A 27,315-nucleotide genomic window follows, 5' to 3' on the forward strand; every position below is an offset into this window, starting at 1 on the left:
ATTCTATTTTCATTCTTTAACATGTAGCTGTCCAGTTTTCCCAGCAACACTTACTGAAGAGGCTGTCTTTCCTCCATTGTGTATTTTTGCCTTCTTTGTTGTAGATTATTGACCATATGTGCATGAATTTATTTCTGGGCTTTCTATGCTGTTCTGCTGATCTATATTTCAGTTGTTGTGCCAGTACCATACTATTTTAATGATTGTAGCTTTGTAGTATAGTCTGAAGTCAGGAATATTGATTGCTCTAGCTGTGTTTTTCTTTCTCAGTATTGCTTTGGCTATTGGGGTTCTTTTTTCCATAGAAATTAAAAAAGTTTTTGTTGTAGTTCTGTGGAAAATATCATTGGTAATTTAATAGGGTTTGTACTACAACAGAAAATTTTTGTTGTGGTTCTGTGAAAAATGTCAGTGGTAATTTAATAGGGATTGCACCCACAGCATATGGAGTTTCCCAGGCTAGGGGTCTAATTGGAGTTATAGCTGCCATCCTATGCCACAGTCACAGCAGCTCCAGATCCAAGCCACCTACACCATAGCTCACAGCAATGCCAGATCTTCAAAGTTTCCAGAGTACAGGTCTTTTGCCTCATTACGTATTTTACTGTCTTCAATGCCATGGTAAATGGGATTGTTTCCTTAATTTCTTTTTCTGCTTTTTTATTGTTAATGTATAGGAATGCAGAAGATTTCTGTATATTAATTTTGTATCCTACAACTTTACTGATGTCATTGATTAGTTCTGGTAGTTTTCTTGTATCATGTGTAGGATTCTCTATGTGTAGTATCATGTCACCTGAAAACAGTGATAGTTTTACTTGTTTCCCTGTTTGGATTCCTTTTCTTTTTCTTCTCTGATTACCATGTCGAAAAAAGTGGCAAGAATGGACATCCTTGTCTTGTTCCTGATCTTAATAGAAATGCTTTCAGCTTTTTACCATTGAGAATCGATCATTCTCCTTTTTGAGCTTTCCTTGTTTAACTTTGGTATCAGGGTTACACTGGTCTTTTTCACTTTATAGCTATGGTGCATCCTCAGGAGAAGTAGTATTTCCTGTTTGCAGCTGGGCATTCAGTTTCTGTTATTCTAGGTTGATGGTGCAATTTTATGTTCTCAGCTCAGTGACTGGCCTGGGTGAGTTCTAATTTTTAAAATCATTTGAATTTTTTAGTGGCCTAATTCACATTCTGTTTGGGTGTTGGAAAAGAACTTGTATTTGTGATTAAGTACAAAGTCATAGTGATAGCTGTTAAATGAAGTTTATGAAATCTTTTTCTTTATTTTGAGTCTGGGGGGGTCTGACAGTTTCTGAGAAATGTGCCGAGGATCCATAAGCCTTATCTCTCGCACTTCCCTTCCCCATCACAATAATTGTCCTTTCTTTCCTTCTTTGTTTTTGGAGCAGAGAAAGGTTTACTGTGGGGCCAAGCAAGGAGAACGGGTGGCTCACGCTCAAAAAACTTGAACTCTGTGGTGGTTTGGGGGGAGAAAGTTTTATTGGCAAATTGGGGGTGAGGCCCGTGTCCTCCTTTCTGTCTTTGGGAGGTTGCAAGCTTTAATTCTGAGTAGATTTTTTTTTCTTTGTATTGGATGCTGGAAAGCCCCCAGCCAGTTTTCAGGTGCTTTCTAGCAAGTGCTAGATGGCATGCTTTTTTTGTTGTCAAAGTAGAAATTCATCTTTAATGTCATTCCACTGTTTGCTCCTCTTTCACCTGCTTATATCACTCATTTAATTATTATCCCATTTAAGTACTTGTTCGCAAGACATCCTAAATCCTTTTATTACCCTGCATATAACTATACTTTTTCCTTACTATGTTACAAGTTTGATTAAACCACTCTGAATTTTACTGGTGGAGAAGGCTGTAGTTTCTCTTTTATTATTATTTCAGATGAGGCAGAGCATACATATTATGTTTAGTGTAAATGTCTTTATTACTTGGGGGTTTTAGCAGTACATAATGATTTCTGTTCTCTACTAGTTTTTTATTTTATTTTTTTACCTACTAGTAATTTTCTAATAATTTATTTTAATGAAACATGGTTGATCTACAGCATATTACTTTCAGGTGTACAGCAAAATGATTGAGTTATACATACATATTTTTTCATATATTTTTCCATTATGGTTTATTACAGGATATTGACTATATATAGTTCCCTTTGCTATATAGTAATACCTTGTTTTTCCATATTCTAGTGATGATACACTATTCTCCTCTCTAGCTAAATAGATGTAACAAGAACTCCATTTGTTTCTTGTATTGCATTAATAAAAATTCCTTAGATGTTGTTTATTGCTGAACTGCATAGATCTAGGCAGTGTACTCTTAAACTCAGCCCAGTTGTATGTTTCCAGATTATATGTGAAAAAATTAGAACAGATAGCCAGCTATCAGATTAATTTAGGGGATTTTCTCGTCTCTTTTTTCGGCTGAGCCTGTGGCATGCGGAAGTTACACGAGCCGTGGGTTGAACTCGCACCACAGCAGCGACAGTGCTGGATCTATAAGTCTCTGAGCCACGAGGGAACCCCTTAGAACCTAAATGAATAATATTGCTGGTTTTATAACCTTGTGAAAATTACCCACCTTGAACCTAAATTTCTTCATTTATAAAATAGGGGGAAATTACTGTATTTCACAATATTTAGAATTATAAATAGTCTTTGTGAAAGGGAATCTTAATAAGCTTTTTGGGGGTTTACTGGTTTCTCTCTTGTGTTTATTATTTTCCTTTTGGGAACCGACTTTTATTTTGACCAATATACTTTAACTCAGCATTATTTTCATAGCTTGCGACAGTCGGCAGAGAGGTGAGGTAGTAGCAGAATTGTCCCTATATTTGATATCCTGATGAAAAGTTGCTGAAACGGGCTCATAGGGAAGTTAAGTTAGAGTCTCTGGCGTTCTGGCTCACCGCCAGTTCACTTGGAAGCTGGCAGAAGCAAGCTGCTTTTTCCAGAACCCACTGGGATGCTTATCTTACTGGGTGAGACAAAGTGTGCAGGGGATGGATCCTAACTTTTGGTCATGGATCTAGAACCATCCTGGAAATAAAAGGAAGGATTCTAATTCATGTGACAAATCTGTGTACCTACCTCCTGTGGAAAAAATCCTGCTGATTTTTTTCCCCCTCTTGTTTCATTTTGTTCTGGAGCTAGACACAACTCAGAAACCACCTCATTCACGAGCTGATGCACCCTGTGTTGAGTGGCCAGCTGCAGCCCCCGTCCATCGCAGTGGAAGGGAGCGCCCTCTTAATAGGCGCTTCCAACTCTCTTGTAGCAGATCACCTCCAGAGATGTGGCTATGAGTATTCACTTTCTGTCTTCTTTCCGGAAAGTGGTTTGGCTCAAGAGAAGGTATGTCTTTGCTTTTGTCTTTCTAAGTTTTCTGTTAGAAGGTTCATTCTTGAGATAATAGCTAAGTGCTCCTTGGCTAGCTGGGTCCATGTCTCATCCATCTTTGAAATTACATCACATATTTGTTACATAACGTGACTCAGGAGTACGAAATTTGTTATTGTTATCAGTTCCTTGGACTCTTGAGGTGTCTTCATAAAACTGTGATGTGTAGGATCACTGCGTGTTTCGGAGCTAGCGTTGATCTGACGCTCTGTGTGGTCTGACACCCGTAACGGCCATTTGTTGAATGTCTGTTGAAAGGTTGGCCCTGCTGGTCACACTGCAGGTGTGAGGTGTATTACAGACGAGGATCCAGAGTCCAGAGAGGTGAGGCTTTCCCTGGAAGTGCCATGAGTTAAGGATCTGGCGTTGTCTCTGCAGCAGCTTGGGTTAGTGCTGTGGCTCAGGTTCGATCCTTGGCCCAGGAACTTCTGCATGCTGCGGGTGTGGCCAAAAAATAAAAATAAATAAACAAATAAAAACACAAAAAAACCCCACCGCAGTCGCAGTCGAGAGGTGAGGTGATTTACTCAAGGTCACGTGATTTGTAAGTGGCAACAGAGGGCAGTAAATCTAGATCTGTACAGTATGCTCTGCTTACCATGCTAGAGTCTCTTCAGATATTTGTTGCTTATTAAACATATTAAAACACGTTTTACCGCTTTCTGATTACCTTAAACTGTCTCTCCCAAATGTTGAACTTACTAGTCACACTGTGTTATTGTAAATGCAGATAGAGCAAACTTTCCCTATTTTTTAAGAGACCTAATGTTTTTAGGGCACTTTAGGTCACAGCACAATTGAGTGGAGAGATTGCCAACATGCTCCCTGACCCCACACAAGCACAGCCTCCCCTGCTATCGACATTTCTGACTATGTATATATTTACATTTGATGAACCTACACTGTCTCAGCATATCACTCAAAGCCCATAGTTTTTTTGTTTGTTTGTTTTGGGGGTTTTTCTTTTGTCTTTTTTTAGGGCCACACCCGTGGCATATGGAAGTTCCTAGGCCAGGGCTCGGATTGGAGCTGTAGCTGCCAGCCTATACCACAGGCACAGCAACACCAGATCCAAGCTGTTTCTCTGACCTACACCACAGCTCATTACAACGCCAGATCCTTAACCCACTGACCAAGGCCAGGGATCGAACTCATGTCTTCATGGATACTAATAGATTTGTTTCTGCTGAGCTATAACAGGAATTCCTTTAAAGCCCATAGTTTACATTAGAGTTCGCTCTTGGGGTTGTCCCTATGTTTTTACTCTATCTTGGCAATAATTGTCTGAAAGTTGGATATTCAGAGTTTTTTCTTGTTTTTTTTTTGTTGTTGTCGTTGCCTTTTTTTTTTTTTTTTTTTTTGGGCCACGCTTGTGATATGCAGAAGTTCCTGGGCCAGGGATTGAACCCCCACCACAGCAGTGGGCCCAAGCTGTTGCAGTGACAACACCGGATCCTTAACCCACTGTGCCATGAGGGAACTCTATGATGTTCAGAAGTTATAAGAGAACAGTGTTATTATTTGAAAAAGTTAAAATTTAAATAGGCCATATTTATTCATTAACAACAAGATTTGCCAATATTAGGAATTCTTTTTTGCTCCGTCAATCTTTAAGTTTCTAATTACATTTCGCAGTGGCTTATAACAGTCATTTTATATTTATAGCATTGATGACCTGGTTGACACCCTTAAAGGTTTCTGTACCATAAAATACTGTGCAGAATATTTTCTTAAAAAACAACTGAAAATACATCAGTATTCTCAGGGTAGATACAGTGAACAATACATATTGTAGTAGAAATAAATATTAAGAATGTTTACTCAAAATGTTTGACTAAGGTGTGTCTAACATAGTTTTAAACATTCAGAGTTGTAAAGACAGTCAAAGCTTTCTTTACGTTATGAAGCAATAGTAGTTTTAAAACTACATTGCAATTAAGAGACTCTGGAGTACATTCATATATTTGTTGGTGCCTCAGATGTTTGTTATCTGTAAGGCATTAGCCATTTCTGTCATTTTTGTTTGGTGTATCGTCTTTGATCTGAAGTATTTAGACGTTAATTATGTGATCAAGGGTAATTTTAGCCTTTTGACATCAACGTTTAACTTAATAGTATAAGAACGCTTAAATTTTATTTTATTAGTATGGTTATAATTTTTTTTTTTAAGAGCTGCACCTGTGGCATGCGGAAGTTCCCAAGCTAGGGGTCGAATTGGAGCTGCAGCTGCCAGCCTGTGCCACAGCAATGCCAGATCCAAGCCATGTCTGCCACCCACACCACAGCTCGCAGTGGTGCCGGATCCTTAACCCACTGGGCGAGGCTAGGAATCGAACCCGTTTCCACTGCGCCACAACGGGAACTCCATGGTTACTTAGTCTGAAGCATGATTTTTAGTCTTGTACTTGGAAATGTCCTAGTTTATCACTTAGACATTGATGTTAAATCTGTCTACTTTTTTTTTAAGGTATTTACTATGCAGGATCTATTACAGCTCATTAAAATCAACCCAGAATCCAGTCTCTACAAATCACTGGTAGGATTGTTTTATTTTTATAACCTGTTTTGGTTTGTTAATTATAACTGAATGCTTGAATAAAGGTACACTATTTTCTTTTAACAGATTTCAGGATTTGATAAAGGAAACCAAAAAGGTAGGAGCCTTCATCTTTGTAGAGATTAGGAACATCGTTAAGTGTATTTTTGTATCAGAGAGTGAAACATTTTTAGGGGGAAAGAATAGGAAATTTAATTTGAATTGGATCATTTGATCTTCCTTGATAACAATACCTTACCTTTTTTTTCTTTTTTCTTTTTTTGGCTGCATCCATGGCATGTGGAAATTGCTGGGCCAGAGGTCGAACCTGAGCTACATCAGTGACAGTGCCAAATCTTTAACTGCCAGGCCACCAGGGAGCTCCATCCTTACCTTTCAAATAAAATGATTCATCTGTTTTGATGCATGTGGATCATTTGCCCTACACTTCAACCTTTTAAAATAGCTCTTACTCAAATAAGAAATTTTGGAGTTCCCGTCGTGGCGCAGTGGTTAACGAATCCGACTAGGAACCATGAGGTTGCGGGTTTGGTCCCTGGCCTTGCTCCGTGGGTTAACGATCTGGCGTTGCCGTGAGCTGTGGTGTAGGTCGCAGACGCAGCTCGGATCCCGAGTTGCTGTGGCTCTGGCGTAGGCCGGTGGCTACAGCTCTGATTCAACCCCTGGCCTGGGAACCTCCATATGCCGCGGGAGCAGCCCAAGAAATAGCAACAACAACAACAACAACAACAAAAAAGACAAAAAAAAAAGAAATTTGGAGGAGTTCTCTGGTGGCCTAGTAGTTAAGGATCCAGTATTGTCACTGTTGTGGCATAGGTTCAGTCCCTGGCTCAGGAATTTCTGCATGCTGCAGGTGTGGCCAAAAAACAAACAAAAAAAGCAGAAAACAAACTGGAGACGGCATCAAGAGCCTTACAAATGGATTGGAAGCTAGTCTTCGTAAATATACCTACTGTTTGAAACATTTCCAGAAAAAAACAAAAACAAAAAACTAAAATTGTTTAAGCTAAGTATCTTTATATCATAGCTATCCCTCCTCAAGTACAATGTAGAGTATTAATATTTGCCTAAAGAGTGAAATACCTGTTCAGTAATGTGTTATTTTTTGTTAAGTGTTTATATAGGCCTGCCACATTACTCTAATTTTGGCCTTGATAATAACTTTCAAAGTCCATTAACTCATCTCAGACAATAGAAACTATATATATTGGTCTCTGCCCCCAGTTCCTGGCACACAGCTCCTAAAACCCTTGTGATTTCCGAAGTGATAAGAACACAAGGTGCATCTCTTGTTACAATACTGGTCTGTGACCTCTGTTCTTGACACAGGCCTCCAGACGCCCTTGTAACTTCCTGGGTGATAGGAGTGTCTTTTGTTCTAATGAGCCAACTTTGCGTGGGTCCCTGGATGGCTCCTGGGGGAGGGCCAGTCACTGCAAGGGCCAAGCCATGAGTAGAAGCTGGGGATTTTCAGCCCCCCCCCCCCCCCCCCCGTCTCTTGAAGGGGGAAGGACCGAAAATGATGTTAATAATCAATCATGTGTACTTGAAGCCTCCATGAACCCCAGAAGTATGGGGTTTGGAAAGCTTCCGGGTTGGTGAACACGTGGAGGTGCTGGGAGGTGGCGGAGAGCGCGTGGGAGTTCCGGGCCTTCCCACGTGGACCTCACCCTCTGCATTTCTTCCGTTGCGCACTTCCTCTCTTTCCTTGATGCTATGCTTTAGCAAACTGGTAAACATAAGGAAGTGTTTGCCTGAGTTCTCTGAGCTGCCCGGCAGATGCATCAAACCCAAGGAGGGGCTTGTTGGAACCTCCATTCTACAGCTGGTTGCTCAGAAGCACAGGTGATAAGCTGGCCTTGCAGCTGGTGTCTGAGTACGTGGGTGTGGAGGGAGGGCAGTCTGACAACAGAGCTTAACCCCTGGGATCTGATGCCACCCCAGGTGGGTGGCGTCACAATTGGGCTAAATTGTGGGACACTCAGCTGATGTCACAGAGACTTGCTTGATGGGGGGAAACCCTCTCCGCCCCCGGCCCCACATGAGGTGACCAGGGGCATGAAGAATGAAGTGTTGTGCAGCGTCCTGTGTAGCGTGAAGGAGGCTCACATGGAGGAGAGCGCTGGTAGGAAGAGGTGGGTTTTCCCTTCACAGACAAGGGAAGCCGAGGTTTCTGCCTCTCACAGCTGCTGTGAGTGGCCGACCACGGGCTGGGCTTGATGTTGGACTAGTAGTGTGAACATAAGCTGGTAGCTTGCCTCTGGTGGGCTGGGATCTTCCACGTGCCGTTGGTGTGGCCAGAAGCATTAAAAAACAGCTACATGTGAGGCGTGACCATCGTGTGGGACAGCACAGGTCTAAGTAAATAGCTGCTGTCCGTAGCTTCACTGTTTCAGGGAGAAATTGAAGGGATATTTAGGAGTGATCTGCTTTCAGGTATTTATATTGTTCTTTAAAGTAACTTTTCACTTTTAAACACTCTATTTAAATCTTTGTAGTTAAGAAAGACCTCTGGCTAACACCTCTTACCACCTTTACCCAGCATCCTGGTAAAATTTCTGAAACTCAGGAGAACAGTCCCATCAGGTATCCTAGTGGCAAAATTTGGGTGGGATTCTCTTGCTAACGGTGAAATTAGCTACTGTTAAAAAATGAAAAGATTTAAAAATTGGTGGCTTCCAGTTAAGAGATTGAGACCATGAGAAAGCATGTAGGAACACCTGTCTGTCATGTGTTTCCCGACAGAGACCCATGGTCTTATATTCTGGTGTCCATGCTCTGAGGGTGCTGAGCTGTTGAATGGTTATGGTACTTTTGTTCTTACACTCCACTCACCCATCCTTCCCACCCCTAATTGTTCATTTCTGAGATAATGATACCCAGAAAATAACTGAGCTGAAAATTTGGACACTGGCTCTTTGCTTTCTGGAAGTTAAAATCCTTAGCTGTGGTTGGCAAAGGAATAGATAAATAGATGAGTGGGACAGAAGAGAGAGCCCAGAAGTAGATCTGCACAGTCAACTAGTGTTTGACCAAGGACAGAGGCAGTTCAGTGGAGGAGTTGAACAAGTGGTGCTGGGACAATTGGACATTCATCTGCACAAAAATGAACCTAGACACAGACCTGACACACGAAAATTAAAGATGAATCATAGATCTAAACATGGGGCCTAAAACTGTGTAACTTCTAGAAGTAAACATAGGAAACTTTTGTGACTTGAGGTTTGAGGATGATGAGCTATGACACCAAAAGCATTATTGAAAGAAACAATCAACCAGTTAGACTTTTATTAAAATTTCAGAATGTTTGCTCTATGAAAGATACAGAGTAAAAAGAGAGACAGGTTTCATGCAGGGAGAGGGTATTGGTAAAAGACTTCCAGTAAAGGACTTTCATCGAAAGTGTACAAAGAAGGAGTTCCTGCCGTGGTGCAGTGTGTTAAGTAAGAATCCAACTGCAGCCACTCGGGTTGCTGCAGAGGTGTGGGTTTAGTCCCTGGCCTGGAGCAGTGGTTGGATCCGGTGTTGCGGCAGCTGCAGCGTAGGTTGCAGCTGCTACTCGGATTCAATCCCTGACCTGGGAACTTCCGTCTGCTGTGAGTGTGGGCATTTAAAAAAAAAAAAGCATATAAGGAACTCTGACAACTCAACACTAAAGAGACAACTCAATTTAAAAATGGGCAAAGTTTCAGTACAGACAGTTTTCCAAAGAAGACATACAGATGGCAGATAAGGATATAGAAAGTTGCTCCACATTGTTTGTTATTAGAGACATTCAAATTAAAGCAAAAATGAGATAACACCCCACACCTATTAGAATAGTTAAAATCCAGAGCACCTACAACCCTGGGTGCTGACAAGGATGTGTAACAACAGGAGCTCTCGCTCACTGCTGGTGGGAATACAGAATGGTGCAGCCACCCGGGGAGATAGTCAGGTGCTTTCTTAGCGTACAGTCGGACAGCCTTGGCTCTATGTATTTACCCAATTGATTTGAAAACTTAAGTTCACACAGACAGCTGCACGTGGATGATTGTAGCAATTTTATTCGTACTTGCCAGAAATTGGGAACAACCAAGATGTCATTTAAGAGGTGAATGGATAAACAAGCTGTGGTACCTTAGACGGGGGACTCCTATTCAGCTAAAAGGAATGAACCGTCAAGCTATGCAAAGAGATAAATAAATCCTATGTGCGTATTAATGTAAGAAGCCTGTGTGCAAAGGCTACATGATTGATGTGACATTGTGGAAAATGCCAAGCTATTGAGATGGTAAACACACCCGTGGTTGCCAGTAATTTGGAGGGAAGAGGTAGAAGGCTTAAGAGATGAAGCAGGAGTTCCCATCGTGGCGCAGCAGAAACGAATCTGACTAGGAACCCTGAGGTTTTGGGTTCGATCCCTGGCCTCGCTCAGTGGGTTAAGGATCCAGCATTGCCATGAGCCGTGGTGTAGGTCACAGATGGGGCTTGGATCTGGCATTGCTGTGGCTGTGGTGTAGGCTGGCAGCTATAGCTCTGATTAGACCCCTAGCTTGGGAACCTCCATATGCTGCGGGGGTGGCCCTAAAAAGACAAAAGACAAAAAAAAAAAAAACTGAAGCAAAGGATTTGTTTTTGGGTGTTGAAAATATCCTTAGGATGCTGTAATGGCGGGATACATGGCACTAGACATTTGTCAGAATTTGTGGAACTTGGAGTTTCCATTGTGACGCAGTTGAAATGAACCCAGCGAGTATCCACGAGGATGCAGGTTTAATCCCTCGCCTTGCTCAGTGGGCTGGGGATCCGGCGTCGCCGTGAGCTGTGATGTATGTAGATCACAGACGTGGCTCGGATCCCATGTGGCTGTGGCGCAGGCTGGCAGCTGTAGCTGCGGTTCGACCCCTAGCGTGGAAACTTCCACATGCCTCAGGTGTGGTCCTAAAAAGGAAAAAAAAAACATTGTAGCACTTTAAGAGTGAACTTTCATGTATGCAAATCTCGGAGTTCAGGTCATTCCAGGATGGAATGCAGACTGTGACAAAACAATCTAACCCTAGTAACCTCACTGAAGGGGGTGGGGAGCAAGTTTCCCAGCTGACTAACTTGGGAAAGGAATGAAGACTAAGGCTCCAGGCAGAAGGAACTGTTCAGAGACTATGACTTCAAGGTGATAATTCCTTCTTGTGGGGGTGCAGGGTAACCATTCTGAAACCGTGATACATGTGTGACGGAGTTAAACGAGTAAATGGCTGGTAGATGGCAGCAGCCAGGTGTTTGCTGTCGGAGTGGGACCTCACAGATACATCGGGGAGGAGGCTCGGGTGGTCCATGTGGTGATGGGTTAGTTGTAGACGGCAGTGTGAATTAGCTTCATGTAGATACAGGTGATTGAGATATTTACAGGTAAGTATGTAAACACAGGTTATTGTACACTCATTCCCTTGCTCTGTAGGCTGAGGGGGAGAAGCAGTGACATCCTGGTCGTGATGAGCACACCTCGAGCCCCGTTGAGAGTCCTAAGACAGGGTTTCTAGTGACATTCCATAGGAATGGGAACCAGGGCTCCTAGGAGCCGTGGTCAGTTCCAGGAATGGAGTGGAGACTCTTACGTGATGATCCTGGAAGCCCTTACAGTGCCAGAACCTAAGGAAGTGCTTAAGGAAAAACCCACAGTGAAAGTGCTTCCGCAGGCCAAAGCTGGAACAATTGGAGTAACAAAATAAAAGATGGGGTGATGTACAGGAGTTACGGAAGTATGCTGCTTTATAATTACCAAAGTATAGAATAGGGGTTCATGCAGATATAGATGACTGCCTAAATGAGGAGACTAGAGAAATGCTTCCTAGAGGGGGTTGTGCGTGGAGGGGAGGGGGTTGAGCTACTTAGGGGCCTGCGGAAAGCACTGCAGAACTGAGGAAAGGCCGTGACAGCAGAAGTGCTGGGGTGGAAGAGCACGCCTCTCAGAATGATCTAGTGCAGGCTCTTGATGTCTGCCAAATGTTGATTTTTTTTTTTTTCCCTCCATGGGGGGAACTGAGATCCAGCCCCAGCATGACAGTAGGCACCGGTTAGGTGAGAACAGGCTGACAAGAAACCATCAGGAGAAGAGGGTGGATGAGACAAAAAAGAATGGCCAGGAAATGAATATGAAAGATCAGAGCTTCTATTTATAGTAGGGGAAGTAAAAAGTAGTGTATTATAGTATTGTCAAAAAAAAGCTCTTGATTTGATGTAGAAGTCTCTTTAACTGTTCTAACAAACTGAAAACTTTAAAAAGCCTTGAGTATAAGTTATTTTAGAAGTTTCAAACTCTTCGGAAGGGTATAAAGTGAAAGAAACATAGAAATTCTTGCCCATACTCTCTCATTTACTTTCTGCTGATAACAAAAATGAGTGTCTTGTTTATCCTACTAGAATTTAGTTGATGGGTATTAAAGTCTCTATGGATGTAATTAAAACCCATATACTCATCAGCGGGTCATGTTATAAACTATTGTGTGATTTGCTTTTTTTAATCCACCAGTATATTTATCTCTAGCTGTATACTTACACTAATTATTTTTAAGGGATGTATTTAATTAACTTCCTGTTGATGGAGATTTTATTGTGTAGCTCGGTTTTGCTGTTAGAAGCAGTTGCCGTGCAGCGTTAGGTCTTTTGTGCCTTGCGCCAGCATAGCTGTCTAAATGGAAAGAAGTGGAATAACTAGGTTAAAGGGCGCTTGGATTGTGAGTATCCATAAACACGGACAAATTGCTCTCCCAAGTGCAGAACAGCCTGCTTCCCCGCTCCCTTGCTGACACCTGGAGTGCTAAGGTTAAAACTGATGACATGATTATCGGGAAAAACGTGATCTTTCTCTTGTATTAATTTGCATTTATGATTTTGTTCATACTCATTTGACTTGTAATTTTTCTGTAAACTCTGCCCATGTCTTGCCCTGGTTTCCTGTTTTGTTATTGACTTGTAATATCTTTGATGCTATGAAAATTAGTACTCTGTCTCTATATTATGGCACCTGTATGGTTCTAGTTTATCCTTTCTCTCTCTTTTTTTTTTGTTTTTTTGTTTTTTTTTGGTTTTTTTTTGCTTTTTAGGGCCACATCTGTGGAAGTTCCCAGGCTAGGGGTCGAATCGGAGCTACAGCTGCCGGCCTACACAACAGCCACGACCAGGCCAGATTCAAGCTGCATCTGCAACCTACACCACAGCTCACAGCAATGCTGGATCGCTGACCCACTGAGCAAGGCCAGGGATCGAACCCACATCCTTATGGATACTAGTCAGATTCGTTTCCGTTGTGTCATGACGGGAACGCCCATCCTTTCTCTTTTTTTAATAATTCAGTGAATTTTAATTATCATCGTACACCCATCATCACAACCTAATGTTAGAACATTTCTATCCCATATCCTTTGTCTTCTGACTTTGTTATCTCATGCCATATACGTTCTTAATTTTCATGTTTGATGAATATTTTTCCTTATCGTTTCTAGGTTTTCGTGTCATGCTTGGAAAGGCCTTTGCTCAGAAATAATTCTTGAGAGATATTTTATTTAGAAAAGATAATATTATAAAACCAAGATTGTGTAAGCAGTGATTGAACAATGGTTGAATGAAAGAAAGTTGTGAAATGAAACCATACATGTTATGTCTTTTAGGTTTTCTTATGCAGTTCCTAAAAGAGATGGCAGAGTATCATCAGACTAAGGCGAGTTGCAACACGGAAACTCAGACAGATTCAGCACTTCCCATCAAAGACTCTCTCGGTAATTGTGATCTTCTGTAATCTTAATTCTTCGGTGTCCATTTTGAATGAAAGGCATGACCTGATATACTGTATTATGGTTTGTTCCTTGATGGGGACGGATGAAAGCTGCCAGTGGCAGAGGTGCTCATTTTTTCTGGAATCGTGGCTGGGAGGGACCAGGAACTGCTCTCCAGGGCTGCCCCTCCCAAATGTCATGGGGACTTTGGGGCCCACTTCCTTGTTTGCTGAGTTGAACCTCTCTTGACTCTGACGTTCTTTCCTGTGTCTCATCTAACTTTACTTTATAGCCATTAAAGTGAGAAGATCCTAGACTATATGCATTTCAGAGAACTAGAGAAGTCAGTGGTCTGTTCCTTTATTTTATAGTTGGAGAAACTGAGGTCACCCGAGTTAGAGCAACTTGGCAACACCCAGTCTGGGTCAGAACCGGTATTAAAATGCAAGTTTTCTGGTCCATGATCCAGGGCCTTTTCTACTGTGTAGCCTTTCTTTGTTTCTTTCTGTCTTGCTGCACTTGGGGCATGCGGAAGTTCTGGGACTAGGGCTCGAACCTGCGCCACAGCTGTGACTCAGGCCACAATGGTGAAAACACCAGATCCTTAACGCGCTCTGCCACAGGGAACTCTGGTATAGCCTTTCTGTAATTCCGTTTTGGCCTTTAGTTGTGTGCTCAGGAGAGAAAGGAAACAGTTCAGATGCTGGGGTTAATTTCTTGGCCCTTTGTTACTCTTAAAGAGCATTAGTGCCTTTAACTTGTAAGAAGGTTAGTTCATCATTTGTAAAGCCCATATTGTATGACTAGGCCTTTATTTAGGTGTAGGTTTGATTCCATTAGGAACAGAGAATATGCTTACTCTAGAGCAGTTCTGTTCAATAATAGGAGCGCCATGTGTGACGTGACATTTTGCAACAGTCACAGTAAAAAAGGTAAGAGGCAGGTGACATTTGTTTTAGCAATATACTTTACTGAACCCGATATGTCAAGCAAGATATTATCCCAGCAATGAAATTAGTATAAAAATAATGAGACATTTTGCATTTTTTGTTTTGTACCCTGTCTTGGACACCTGGTGTGTCTTTTACACTTAGAGTACGTGTCATTTTGCTCTGGTCACGTTGTAGGCACTCAGTATGGCCAGATGTGGCCACAGGCCTGTGTTGGACAGACCAGTCCAGAGCATTTGGGAGAATTCAGAAAGGTAGATCGAAAACCACAGCTAAAGCTTTGCCAACACAGACATGTCTGCCAATATTTTAACCAGCTTCTGCCAGCCTTCTTTTCCTGGGCCTGCTTTTTGGTAGTGTTGGTGTTATGACTGAGATAGTACAGGAGGGCCAGGTTTGCAGTGTGCTTTGTGATCGATCCCCAATCCGCAGTTGGTTCGAGAGCCGCGGGTCTACTGGAAAGAGCACCTGAACGAGAGACCATTAGTCGACCTGGCTTCAGCCGCGTTGATGCCCTTAGGTAGTTGCTTAGCCCTCTGGCAGTTACTTCAACTGTATGGGCACCTTTTCCCTCTCTGTGGAGCTGAAACACATGATGTTTGATTCATCTGAAGGTTAGTGTTGAGAAAGTGTGAGTCAGCTTTACCCAAAATCCAATGAGAGAGCTCTCTCCCTTGGCTTTTAGAGGCTGGGGAGAGAGGCCTGTGTTTTCTGACTTAAACTGTGCTCTTTGTTTTCTTTACCTCTGGTATGTTATGCTGAGAATTTTCAAACATTCAGAAAAGTTGAAACACTTTCACAGTGAATGCTTGTATACCTAGAGTCTGCCGTTAAACCTGCATCACACTTACTTGATCACTTACCTGTCCATCCATTCAGGTCTGTATATATATATATATATTTTTTTTTTTGTCTCTTTTTAAGGGCCACACCTGCAACATACGGAGATTCCCAGGCTAGGGGTCTAATTGGAGCTGTAGCCACCGGCCTACATCACAGCCACAGCAACACGGGATCCGAGCCACGTTTGTGACCTACACCACAGCTCACGGCAACACCGGATCCTTAACCCACTGAACGAGGCCAGGGATCGAACCCACAACCTCATGGTTCCTAGTCGGATTCATTTCCGCTGAGCCACGACAGGAACTCCCAGGTCTATTTTTTGATATATTTCCAAGTAGGTTGCAAACATGCCTCCATTTTCCCCAAAGTATGCCCTTTTCTTGTGAGCAGAGCCTCCTGCTCTCTTGACCATGTTTCTGTAACCTGTTTCCTGTGTTGTTTGATAGCTGAGAAGCTGCAGCTTATTGATGATGAGTTTGCAGGTGCTCACCCTCAGCACCCAAAGTTAGAATCTTTAGAAGTCAAGTTAAATGAATATAAGAGAGAACTAGAACAGCAGCTCCGGGCAGAAATGTGTGAAAAGGTAAGATTTATCCTATTGTTAGTGAGAGTGATGCTTTTGTTTCCTTTTTTTTTCCTTTTAGGGCCACACCTGTGGCATATGGAGGTTCCCAGGCTAGGGGTTGAATCAGAGCTACAGCTGCAGGCCTACACCACAGCCACAGCAACACGGGATCTGAGCCTCGTCTGTGACCTACACCACAGCTCACGGCAACACCGGATCCTTAACCTACTGAGCAAGGCCAGGGATCGAACCCACATCCTCATGGATGCTAGTCAAACCCACTGAGTCACAGTGGAAACTCTGAGAGCGATGCTTTTGCTTTTCTTTTAATGTCTTCCTGTTAGGTGTGTAGGGAAATATCTAGAATCTTTACTGATGAGTGTGATTATACTGTTGTATTATTCTTTGCAATTGATGTCATTTCTTTATGCCTTTTGAGTGAACCCTACAAGTACAGTGAATGAGATGACACATGAAGATGAATTAAACTAAACATATGTAAACAGCATTAACGTTAAGCCTAATGGTGAAAAGATAATTCGTTACTATTTCTTCAGTATAGTTATTGTATTTACAATTATTTGTCATCGATTGGCAGTTGAAACATTTTAAAGAAACTGAAATAGCAAAAATTAAAATGGAAGAGAAAAGAAAATGTGAGAAGGAATTGACTGATTTCCGGAATGAACTTGAGAGAACCTGTCAAGCAAAATCTGAAGCCCTCATTTCTCGGGAAAAGATGACCCTTGAGAGAATTCAGAAGCATCAGGAGGTACTATTCTACAGTAGTTGACGGGTGGCTATGTCCAGACTGTCTCTCTGGCAGGGGCTGGGGCCCAGGGCGCACGTGGGAGGATGGGCCTTGGAGAGGACGCACTGACACCCTTCCTCTGAGCCGGCTGGAGGGAAAGGACGGCAGACGTGAGTGTAGGCGCTGGGAGTGGGAGAAACACCAGGAAGCAGCAGGTTTGAGGCTTTGGTAGCAGCTTGAGGGAGAGGGTCAGGGGTGGGGAATGGCCTTTGCAGGCAAAGGAGAGCAGCTCTGAGAAGCAGATGGGGCTGCCTGAGCCGTGAGGGCTGGGCCGAGGCGGGCAGCCTGGCATTACTATGGACCAGACCAAGCGCTCGGGGGCAATGGTTGTGGCCCAGCTCCTGGAGGGTGTGCAGGTCAGCCAGGGCGGCAGAGAGGAGCTTGGAAGAGCTGCATTTCTTTGGCCTGCAAAAGGTAGCCCATTTGGTGGAACACACTGGGGTTCAACAGTGTAGGGAAGGGAGCCTGAGAGATCCAGTAGCTGTGAACACCGGCCAGTAGGGCCGGTGGCGTGGCTGTCACACAGATCTCAAGAAGCAGGTCTGCGCATCCTGCCGGCTGGAGTAATAGGGCTGAGCCCGGAGGACAGCATTGCAGGTTGGGGTTTCAGGTGAAGATCGCAACAAAATGGAGCGCATGGCCCTGGGAGCCAAGGTCAGGTCCCCAGAGTGGCAGCGTGCAGGGCTGCCAGGCTCAGCCACGTGGCCTTTGCGCTTGTCCCCAGGAAGGTGGCTGGATGGGAGGTAGAGAGGTTGCTGAGTGGCAGGGAGGGTGCGTAGGGAGGGATTAGGTCCATCGATTTAGGAAAACCAGGCTCCTTCCCTAAGGGCGTGTCATAGACCAGACTGGATTTGGGGTCCCGTTTGCTATGGACAGAAGCCAGAACTTGTGTCGGGAGGTGTTGGAAGTGGGAGGCTTGCTTCCAGGGTCCACCCTTGCTTGGAGCTTCTCCGTAAGACCCAGTTTTGGTGATTCCCCCTGTCCCCCACCTTGAGTTTTGTGTAGCAGTTCTGGAAAGTGGGCTTGCTTCAGCCATAAAGGAAATGTTGGAAGCACAGGTGTTGGAAAGGCTTGGATTGTGTTTATACTCACAAGTTGACCTTCAGGATAGGTGGCTGACTAGATCAGATCAACCAATTAACAGACTTGAGCCCCCATTTAGTCCACTGATACTCTGAAGGCTCTAGAGAAGGTTGGCATCCTCACGAAGAGCACGGTGCCTGGAAAGCCCCGCCCCTCCTCTGCCTGATAAAACCTCCCAGTCCTTCAAAATCCAGCTGGACTGTCACCTCCTTGCGACACCTGTCCTGACTCCCAGTGGGACTCCGTTGGGTGTAGCGCATGCCATGAAGTCTTGAACATACTTGGTTGTGAAACCGTCACCGTGCAGTGTGACTGCAGGGTGGGTTTGTTGTAGTGGGTTTCCTTCTTTCTCCCTGACTAAATGGTGAGTCTTTACTCACGGTGGGGACTGTCCGTTATATCCGTTCATCTTTGTATATTCAGCTCACGGTGTTCCCTCTGACGTCTGATAGGTGTTTAGGAAATCCTTGCCCAGGGAGCACACAGATGGAAGCATGGCCGTTCATTCGGAGCATCATGTGAGCTTGCCGAGTCCGAATGACCTAGGAATTGAAACTTGCAATAATGATGGAACTGTAGGGATTCTCTCTTTCTTTCTTTGTTTTTTTTAAGGGCTGCACTGTGGCATATGGAGGTTCTCAGGCTAGGGGTCCAGTCGGAGCCACAGCAATGCCAGATCCAAGCTCCATCTGTGACCTGCACCACAGCTCATGGCAACACTGGATCCTTAACCTACTGAGTGAGGCCAGGGATCAAACCCATGTCTTCATGGATGCTAGATGGGTTCGGTAGCCAATGAACCATGACAGGAACTCTGGGATTCTCTTCTTTTTAAGTTTTATTGCTAAATGTATCCTTTGTTTCATTTTTTCTTGCTGAAGAACTTAGTCAACTTTGAAGTGTCTGAGAGATGTTAAGTAAAACAACTGGGGAAGGGATGTTAGGAATTTAAGGTGATGTACCTTAACGGGCCTCGGGGGAGGAAGGAGTAAATTACTGTGGCAAAAAGGCAAAACATATACCTCAAATTGGAGTCTCTTCAAAGCGAAATTGTTCCTTTAAATGTCTGCACTTAGCAAGTGGCGTATTAGTTCAGCTCTCTTTTGTTTTCTTTAGTTTGCTTGCTAAAACTGAATGCTTTCCTGTACAGAATGAAACGAAAGAAATTTATGCTCAAAGACAGCTACTGCTAAAAGATATAGATTTGCTGAGAGGCAGAGAAGCAGAGCTGAAGCAAAGAATTGAAGCTTTTGAATTGTAAGTAATGTGTTTTGTTGTGGATACTCAGAATGAATGAGATTTGAAAGAACTCCTGAATGGGTCTAAATATTCTAAGATTAAGTATGAAGTACAGTTCTGGGTTGTCAAGGTGATACCACCTAGCATTAAAGGGCACCAGTTGAGAGAAACAAGGATGAGAGTTTTGCTTTTGAAGTACCAGACACTGGGATGAAAGGACGATTCGCCGTCCTGGGGCTCCAGGTCTTCCGTTTCCCATTTGTGAACAACCATTCAGATCTGATAGACTGATGTACAGGTCGTAACTGAGTCCGTGCTGTCTAGACCGACTGCTGCCTTTACCTGCTCTGCTGCCGAGACGGGAAGATAAGGGGCTCTGGTTTGCCTTGTACCGGGGGGACTCTTTCTTCTGATGAGTGTGTTGCTTCCTCTAAGTGCTCACCAGTGTCTGATTCGTCACATCTCACGTGGGATTCACGCAAGCTCAGCAGTCAGAGGGTTGCTGGAACAAGCCTTCTTGCCCATTGGGGTCTGCTGTGAATCAGTACTCGAAGATACTCCATGAGTCCTCTTTCATTAAAAGACTTGTCTTCATCTTCTTTAATGTTATTTTCTCTCCTACAAGGGCTGGGTTTGTTTGATTTCTTCTCCCTGGCAGCCTTAGTACCTTTTAGGCAACACGGAAGAGGTGAATGATCACACGAGAGAAAAGGAACACGGCTTGGGCCAAGTTAGTTCATGACTCTATAGTCACTTCTTGACCTCCACTTGCCCCCCTCCTCCCTTGTAGGCAGAAAATAAGGTAAATAAATACAGTGTTATTTTACCTCTAAGTTTTTATTTATTTTTTACTGTTAATTACTGTTCCTTTACTGTACAGGGTAGCCAGCAGAGGGAGCTAACACACAGAGCTTTTATTATCCTTTGCTTGGAATACTCCCTGTTCCCTAGTACTTCTATTATTATTACTATTCTTCTTCTTCTTTTTTTTTTTTTTTTTTTTTTTAGGGCCGCATCTGTGGCATATGGAAGTTCCCAGGCTAGGGGTCGAATTGGAGCTGCTGCACCACAGCCCTGGCAACGCCAGATCCGAGGTGTGTCTGTGACCTACACCACAGCTCATGGCAATGCCGGATCCTTAACCCACTGAGCGAGGCCAGGGAGCAAATCTGCATCCTCATGGATACTAGTCGGGATTCGTTTCTGCTGAGCCACGATGGGAACTGCCTCTTTTTTTTAAATTAAAGTGTAATTGATTTACTCCCTAGCACTTCTCTTCATGGCTTGGTCTAAGTACCTCTGAACCCATTCTCCAGCTCTGGAATCGCCGTCGTGCTTGATGTAGGGTCTCACTATGAAGACCATTCCATTCTGCAGTATTTGGAGGTTCTGACTGATCATTTGTCTTTTGCTCTCATTCAGCACTCTTTTCAGTGTGGAATTAGTAAATTATCAAGTACCAAAACGAATCTTCTGCCTCTGATTCCTGTGGGCTTATCAATTGAATCTTACGGTTAGAAGCAGTATTCTAGAAGAGCCAAGCAGTTAAGTACACGAGCTGAAGTCTGGTTTGTAGCTCTGGAGCTATCAACATCAGTCTTTCAGCCCTGGATTGATTATGGCCACTTAGCCCTTGTGACCATTTTTTCAAGTGTGAACCATCTTCTTTGAGAAAGCACTTTGATTTTGGCACTTGCCCACTGTCCCCAGGCAGGTGGCACCAAGGAGTTCCATCGGCCAGTTCAGACCTATCATCACTCGGTCAGCTCATAAAAGAGGTGGAAGACTTCTGGCTCTTGCCCTGACAGTCACATAACAGTTGGAGTCTGTGGAGCTAAAAACACGTGGTATCTTTCCCCCTAAATTTTCTACTCCAAATACTATAGTTTTCTAATTTGCCTTATCTGTTTTTGCTAATTTCAGGGCCCAAAGGCTACAAGAAGAGAAAAATAAAAGTGTGATCGATGGGCTTAGGAGGCGGGAGCTGAACATCCAGAGTATGGAGGAGACCTATGATCAAAAGCTCAAGAACGAACTGCTAAAGTAATTGACGTTTTTTAAAAAAGTATTGCAGTTGAGTTAAATTGATAACACATAGCAACACTAATGAAGTAGGTAGAACTAATGTTTGATGGCAACACTGAGTATTAAAAAAAATGTTTGTAGTGAAAGTCAAGCGTTTCCTATGAGTATTTGATATGATAGTTTTAAAAAGATACAGTACAGAGAATAGCATCTCCTGCTTCTGTTGTTCCTCTAACATTGATCAAGGGCCTATGATTTGCTTGCATTTTTTTTTTTCTTTTTACAGCCACACCTGAGGTATATAGAAGTTTCCAGGCTAGGGGTTGAATCAGAGCTGCAGCTGAGGCCTACGCCACAGCCACAACAACACCGGATCTGAGCCACATCTGTGACTTACACCAAAGCTTGTGGCAATGCCGGATCCTTAACCTACTGGGCAAAGCCAGGGATTGAACCTGTGTCCTCGTGGAGACTGTATTGGGTTGTTAGCCTGCTAAGCCCCAATGGGAACTCCTTAGCAATTTTGCTTGAATTTTTTAAGGGAACTTTGTGACATGCTCACCTTGTATTGCTGAAAAGCTGTAAATGGAAATTACAGGCACTTGTATCTTTTTCTGTACCTCACTTAAATTTTCTTTAAGGTGGGGATTTCTAATGATTAATAAGTTATTCTACTTAGTGGTTATAGTATTGGTCGAATATGTACCTTATATTCCTTCAATATTCTGCAAAGAATCAAAAGAAACTAGAATTAACTATGAAGCAAAAAATGATACAGGGAAAGAAAAATAGGGAAACTGTGGTACTGTGGCCTTTTTGCAGTCTGAGTTTTGTTGTGTTCTGGTGAATAGTATCTCAGTGCAATGACAGTAAGCCCATAAGTTGTAACTTTTCTCTCCAGGGCTCCGTGTAATAATGTTTAGCACATGATAACTGTTGGGTTAATGTGAGTTGAGTAAATGAATTCATAGTGACCAGATAGCTCAGCAGCTCTGGTATGTCTTAATCATTGGCCTCTTTTTACTGCTTTGTCCATCATTTGCTATCGACAGTTCATTATGTAGTACTTGCAAAGGTTTTTTTTTTTTTTTCTTTTTTGAGGTTGTTCTTAAAAAGAATTCTAGTACAAAATACAGCACCTTTTCCTTGTATAAGTTTTGAAATAATGGATTTTATCTCAGTATTTTATGTCAACTCCTCTAATAGAGCTGTGAGCACTGAAGAATCTGTGGTTGTTAAATGGGTAGGGATAAATGAATAAAACATGTATGTGAACTTGGCATGGCCATGGAGTAGGGAACTGTTGCGTATCTTTGTCTGGCCTTGGGTTTGGCAAGTGTTGGAGTTTGGAGGATGTTGACCACAGGAGTGCTTCTCTTTCCTTTCTCTCATCTCTGAACCAGAAAGTCAGCTTGTAGTAGCTGGTGGAGATAGTAAAATTCCGTGAAAACATGCCTTTTGGTATCACCAATCCACATATAATGCTCTTGGCAGGGGCTCTCAATATTGTGCTCAGCCCCTGAGGGTGAAACTTCTTATCCTGCTTGGGGTTGGGGAAGTGGGGTGAGTTGCTGCTGCTTTTTTTTGTCTGCACCTGCAGCATGCAGAGTTCCCAGGGCCAAGGATCATAGCTGAGCCACAACAGTGACAACACCAGATTCTTAGCCACTGAGCCATCGGGGAACTCCGTGACTGGCTTGTTATCCTTGGGGGTTTAGAGTCTGTTGTATACAGGGTAAATGCAACTAAACTAACTTAATTCTTGGTGTCAGTGGACATCACCCGAGAAATAGTGCTTCGGTAGCCTCAGTAATGCGCCCTTTCATTTTGTGCTGGAGTTTGGGGACCAGTTTAGAGGATTGCAGCAGGACTTTTTATATCCAGAATTCAGATTCATGGCCTTAGGACCGGGTGACCTTGAAGCTCATGTGTTGTCCTGTTCGGTGCCCTCCGGCGCCAGGTGTTGTAGATAAGCTCAGGCATCGGTAACAGTCTGTCCAGGAACATGACCGGGGAGGAGCTCATTTTCCGTCTTTCTGACTCTCAGGTATCAGCTGGAACTGAAGGAGGACTACATCACTAGAACTAACAGGCTGATTGAAGATGAAAGGAGGAATAAAGGTGATTCTCGGGGCTTGGAGGGGGCTGGATTTTTCAGTTCCGATGCCTGTGATTAGCTTCCTAAGTTGGGCTTGCTGTATAATTCATAAAATGTGTACCTTACATTTCATTGTTACCATAAAAGGACACCGTTTTTGTCCTTTTAATTTTATAAAATTAAAAATTAGCACTATGTTTTTGCAAAACTTCCATGTTTAACCTTTTCTATATTTGCAAAGATCAGCGGTTTATTGGCAGGATTTTATTCAGCTTTTATTTCACTCTATTTTGGTAAATCCGTGATGTCAAGAAGGTGGCAGCCACTTACTGCCATCGGTTAATATTACTCATCACCACGAGAGATTTCATTTTTCTTTCTTTTTTTTAAAGTGTTTTTTTATTTTTGTTTTTTTTTGTTTGTTTTTAGGGTCACACCTGTGGTACGTGGAGGTTCCCAGGCTAGGGGTTCAATCGGAGCTACAGCTGCCAGCCTGAGCCACAGCCACAGCAACGCAGGATCCTTAACCCACTGAGTGAGGCCAGGGATTGAACCTGCAACCTCATGGTTCCTAGTTGGATTCGTTTCCATTGCACCACAATGGGAACTCGGAGATTTCATTTTTCACGTGGGGAAAATTTTCGCTTCTCTGTTCCCTGTGACCTAATTTCTTACTTCTCTCACTTCTAATGTGTATTTATGCTTCATGATATTTTAACTTGACAAGTAACTTCCTAAACTCTTGTATACATTATCTACATTATCCCAAGACTAGGAAGGTTGGGTAATTTTTTGATCTTTCGTTTGATCTTTACATTTCAGTATATTTCTTTTTATTTATTTTCAGGCCGTCAATACTGGATCCTTTTTTGGGGGCGGGGAGAATCAATCTATTTTATTGAGGGGCTTTGGGGGAGGACCGAAGGTTTGGGAGAACAATGAGACCAAACATCTTCCCGTCCTGGATCTCCTAGCTTCACAGTCCCTCACTGCCAGGTCCTTAACCCACTGAGTGAGGCCAGGGATCAAGCACACATCCTCATGGATACTACTCAGGTTCATTACTGCTGAGCCACAAGGGGACCTCCTATTTCAGTATATTTCTAAGAACTAGCCTAAGACAAGAATTTTTGGTGGACGTTTCAGACACATGCATGGAAGTAAACCAGCGCTGGGTGCTTGATACTGATCAGAAGGTCACCAATTGTGGCTGCTCCTTAGTGACTATTTTGCAGAGACTAATACTTGTTTCAGAATTATCACCATCATGTAATGAGCACTTTTTTTTTTTTTTCATTTTTGGCCTCCCTGTGTCACATGGAGTTCCTGGGTCAGGGATCAGATCCGAGCCACAGTCATGACCTAAGCCTCAGCTGTGGCAATGCCAGATCCCCAACCCACTGTGCCGGGATGCGGATCAAACCTGTGTCCCAGTGCTCCCAAGATGCCACTGATCCCATTGTACTACAGTGGGAACTCCAGTCAGCACCTTATTTTTGGATGACATATTTACCTAGGCTTGTGTTAGCTGAAAAGGACAAAATAATAACAAAATTTTAACAGAGCATTCTTTGTCTTTAAGGAAATTCAGAGCCATCGGCATGAGGATCCCCCGTGGCACAGATGGTGTAACTGTGCTTACCTGTGTTTAGCAGGAAGTTCACCACATATATGACTATTACAACTGACTTCCCACCACCTATTGAGTATCGGGGCTTATCACTTGCCTGCTGATTTTTCTTTTTTTTTCCCCCAACACCTGCTGTTTTAGATGATAAAATAGTGGCCATTGGGTCTGACATATGGGCTGTAAGTTATTAAATAACTTTTGTATTCACTGGGAAAATGTAATGTTTAGTTGGTTGGCTCTTTCTTTCAGAAAAAGCTATCCATCTGCAAGAGGAGCTCACAGCCTTTAATTTTAAAAAGGAAGAATTCGATCGTTCTATAAATCGTGTGAAAGAGCTTGAGGTAATGTTAAGCCTATTGGTTTTTCGGAACAGACGTTAGAGAACACGTGAAGTTTTAGTCTCATACATCATTCATCTCAAGTTATCCTCTTAATTAAAAGTTTGGACTATTTATTATATGACTGAGAGGGTGATGGCTGAACTTAATGCAATAGTTCTTCCTTTCCATCTTAGTCTCCTAGAGAAGCAAAGAACGAGTGTGTCCTCTGGGGCGCAGAGTTGTCCTTAAATCCTGTCTGTCTCCCTCACTGTCCATGTGCCCGTGTGCAGGTTCTGTGACCTCCGATCCCTTCTCCATCAACTTTGGGATATTGCTCACATGCCATGGTTCTTGAGGGACCTTAGTGAGCTGGTCTGTGTGCCTGGCCTGTAGCAGGGGCCTGGTGTATGTTAGCATCGACTCAGCCTCTCCTTCCTTCCCCTTAGCAGCAGGTAAAATTCCTGTCACTACATCAGCATCTCCCAGATTCAGGCACAATGCGATGCATTTTTCACATGCCACTGTTGCTCTATTTCTGTTCCTTTGTGTACTTGCTCTCCAAAGAGCAAAGCTGTAACTTGAGGAACTTAAACTGTCTTCTGTACATAAAATTTATTTTTGCAACTGTAGTGTCTTCCTTACTTGAGAACTTTGCAGGCTTCTCTCTGCAACTGTGAGATGGATTAGACTTCAGGAAAGTACCTCACAGCATGTTAGTGGCACCTCTCACCTTTTCATGCGAAAAAATTTATTGTTAAATCTGTGATGGCTTATGTGTCCTTAGTTGCAACTGGAAAATCGGGTGATAATCAGAAGCTCCTGCTTTGCAGGACAGTGTTCTATGTAAATTGAGTTGGATAAACCTGCCGCAGCTCCAGGGCAAAAGATGACTTTGATTGATAGAGTTAGGGTCAGCTTCTTGCTGAGAAACAGACGTCTGACAAGTGACCATAATTAAATTGTGCCACCCAGCTGAGAGCAGCCCACTAGCTTTTACCTGGGCAGTGCTGTGAAGTCCCCATTCAAATACAAGTTTCCCTTTGCCAATTGCAGCTCGAGTTAGAGTCCGTCAAAGCCCAGTGTTCGGCACTAACAAAGCAAAACCACATACTGAGCGACAAGGTTGAAGAGATGGGTGACTATTCACGACTAAAAGAAGGGAAACTGGAGCTGCAGACGCAGAATAAACTGCTTAAACAACAAGTGGAAGAGATGAAAAATGAAAACTTGCGTCTCCTCAGCCGTAAGTCTTTTTTTTCTGATTTGCCTGTTTTTAATTTGTTACTTTATATTGGAGTACAGTTGCTTGAAATGTTGTTAGTTTCAGGTGTACAGCACAATGTTTGTTCTACAGATATCCATTCTTTTTCAGATTCTTTTCCCATATAGGTTATTATAGAATATTGAGTAGAGTTCCCTGTGCTCTACAGCAGGTCCTTGTTGGTTATCTGTTTTATATACAGGAGTGTGTATATGTTAATCCCATCCTCCCAATTTATCCCTTCCCATAACCTTTCCCCTTTGGTAACCGTGTTTGTTTTCAAAGTCAATGACTCTATTTCTGTTTTATAAATGAGTTCATTTGTATCATTTTTTAGATTCTACGTGTAAGTCGGGCACACTCGTCCTTTTCTGTCTGACTGATTTCACTGTGTATGATAATCTCTAGGTCCATTCCTGTTGCTGCAAATGACATTATTTCGTTCTTTTTTTATGGCTAATATTCCATCTTGCATATGTATCATATCATCATCTTTATCCATTCCTTTGTTGATGGACATTTAGATTGTGTCCATGTCTTGGCTATTGTAAATGGTGCTGCAGTGTACATTGGGATGCATGTATCTTTTCGAATTATGATTTTCCCTGGATAGATGCCAGGAGTGGGATTGCTGGGTCATATGGCAGTTCTGTATTTATTTTTTTTTAGGGAACCTCCATAGTGTTGTACCAATTTATATTGCCACTCCACAGCCTCTCCAGCATTTGTTGTTTATAGATTGTCTGGTGATGGCCATTCAGACTGGTGT

The 27,315-nt window shown here is 43.0% G+C and overlaps 1 protein-coding gene across 7 annotated transcripts in view; it reads left to right on the forward strand.

Annotated features, from left to right (window-relative positions):
• OFD1 (OFD1 centriole and centriolar satellite protein) overlaps nt 1–27,315 on the forward strand; it is an 89,193-nt gene that overhangs the window by 45,893 nt on the left and 15,985 nt on the right. For 5 of the 7 annotated variants that reach the window (XM_047765122.1, XM_047765123.1, XM_047765125.1 and 2 more), the window contains 11 exons: nt 3,165–3,365; nt 5,878–5,946; nt 6,034–6,064; nt 13,614–13,721; nt 15,961–16,097; nt 16,678–16,851; nt 19,124–19,230; nt 21,136–21,255; nt 23,285–23,358; nt 25,215–25,306; nt 26,339–26,528. In XM_047765122.1, coding sequence (XP_047621078.1) covers nt 3,165–3,365; nt 5,878–5,946; nt 6,034–6,064; nt 13,614–13,721; nt 15,961–16,097; nt 16,678–16,851; nt 19,124–19,230; nt 21,136–21,255; nt 23,285–23,358; nt 25,215–25,306; nt 26,339–26,528 — 1,303 coding nt within the window. Of the gene's footprint in view, nt 1–3,160; nt 3,366–5,877; nt 5,947–6,033; nt 6,065–13,613; nt 13,722–15,960; nt 16,098–16,677; nt 16,852–19,123; nt 19,231–21,135; nt 21,256–23,284; nt 23,359–25,214; nt 25,307–26,338; nt 26,529–27,315 lie in introns of all 7 variants that reach the window. The other 2 variants (XM_047765127.1, XM_047765128.1) reach the window with 2 other exon arrangements.

Source organism: Phacochoerus africanus, chromosome X (genome assembly GCF_016906955.1).
Source record: "Phacochoerus africanus isolate WHEZ1 chromosome X, ROS_Pafr_v1, whole genome shotgun sequence".
Lineage (NCBI taxonomy): Eukaryota > Metazoa > Chordata > Mammalia > Artiodactyla > Suidae > Phacochoerus > Phacochoerus africanus.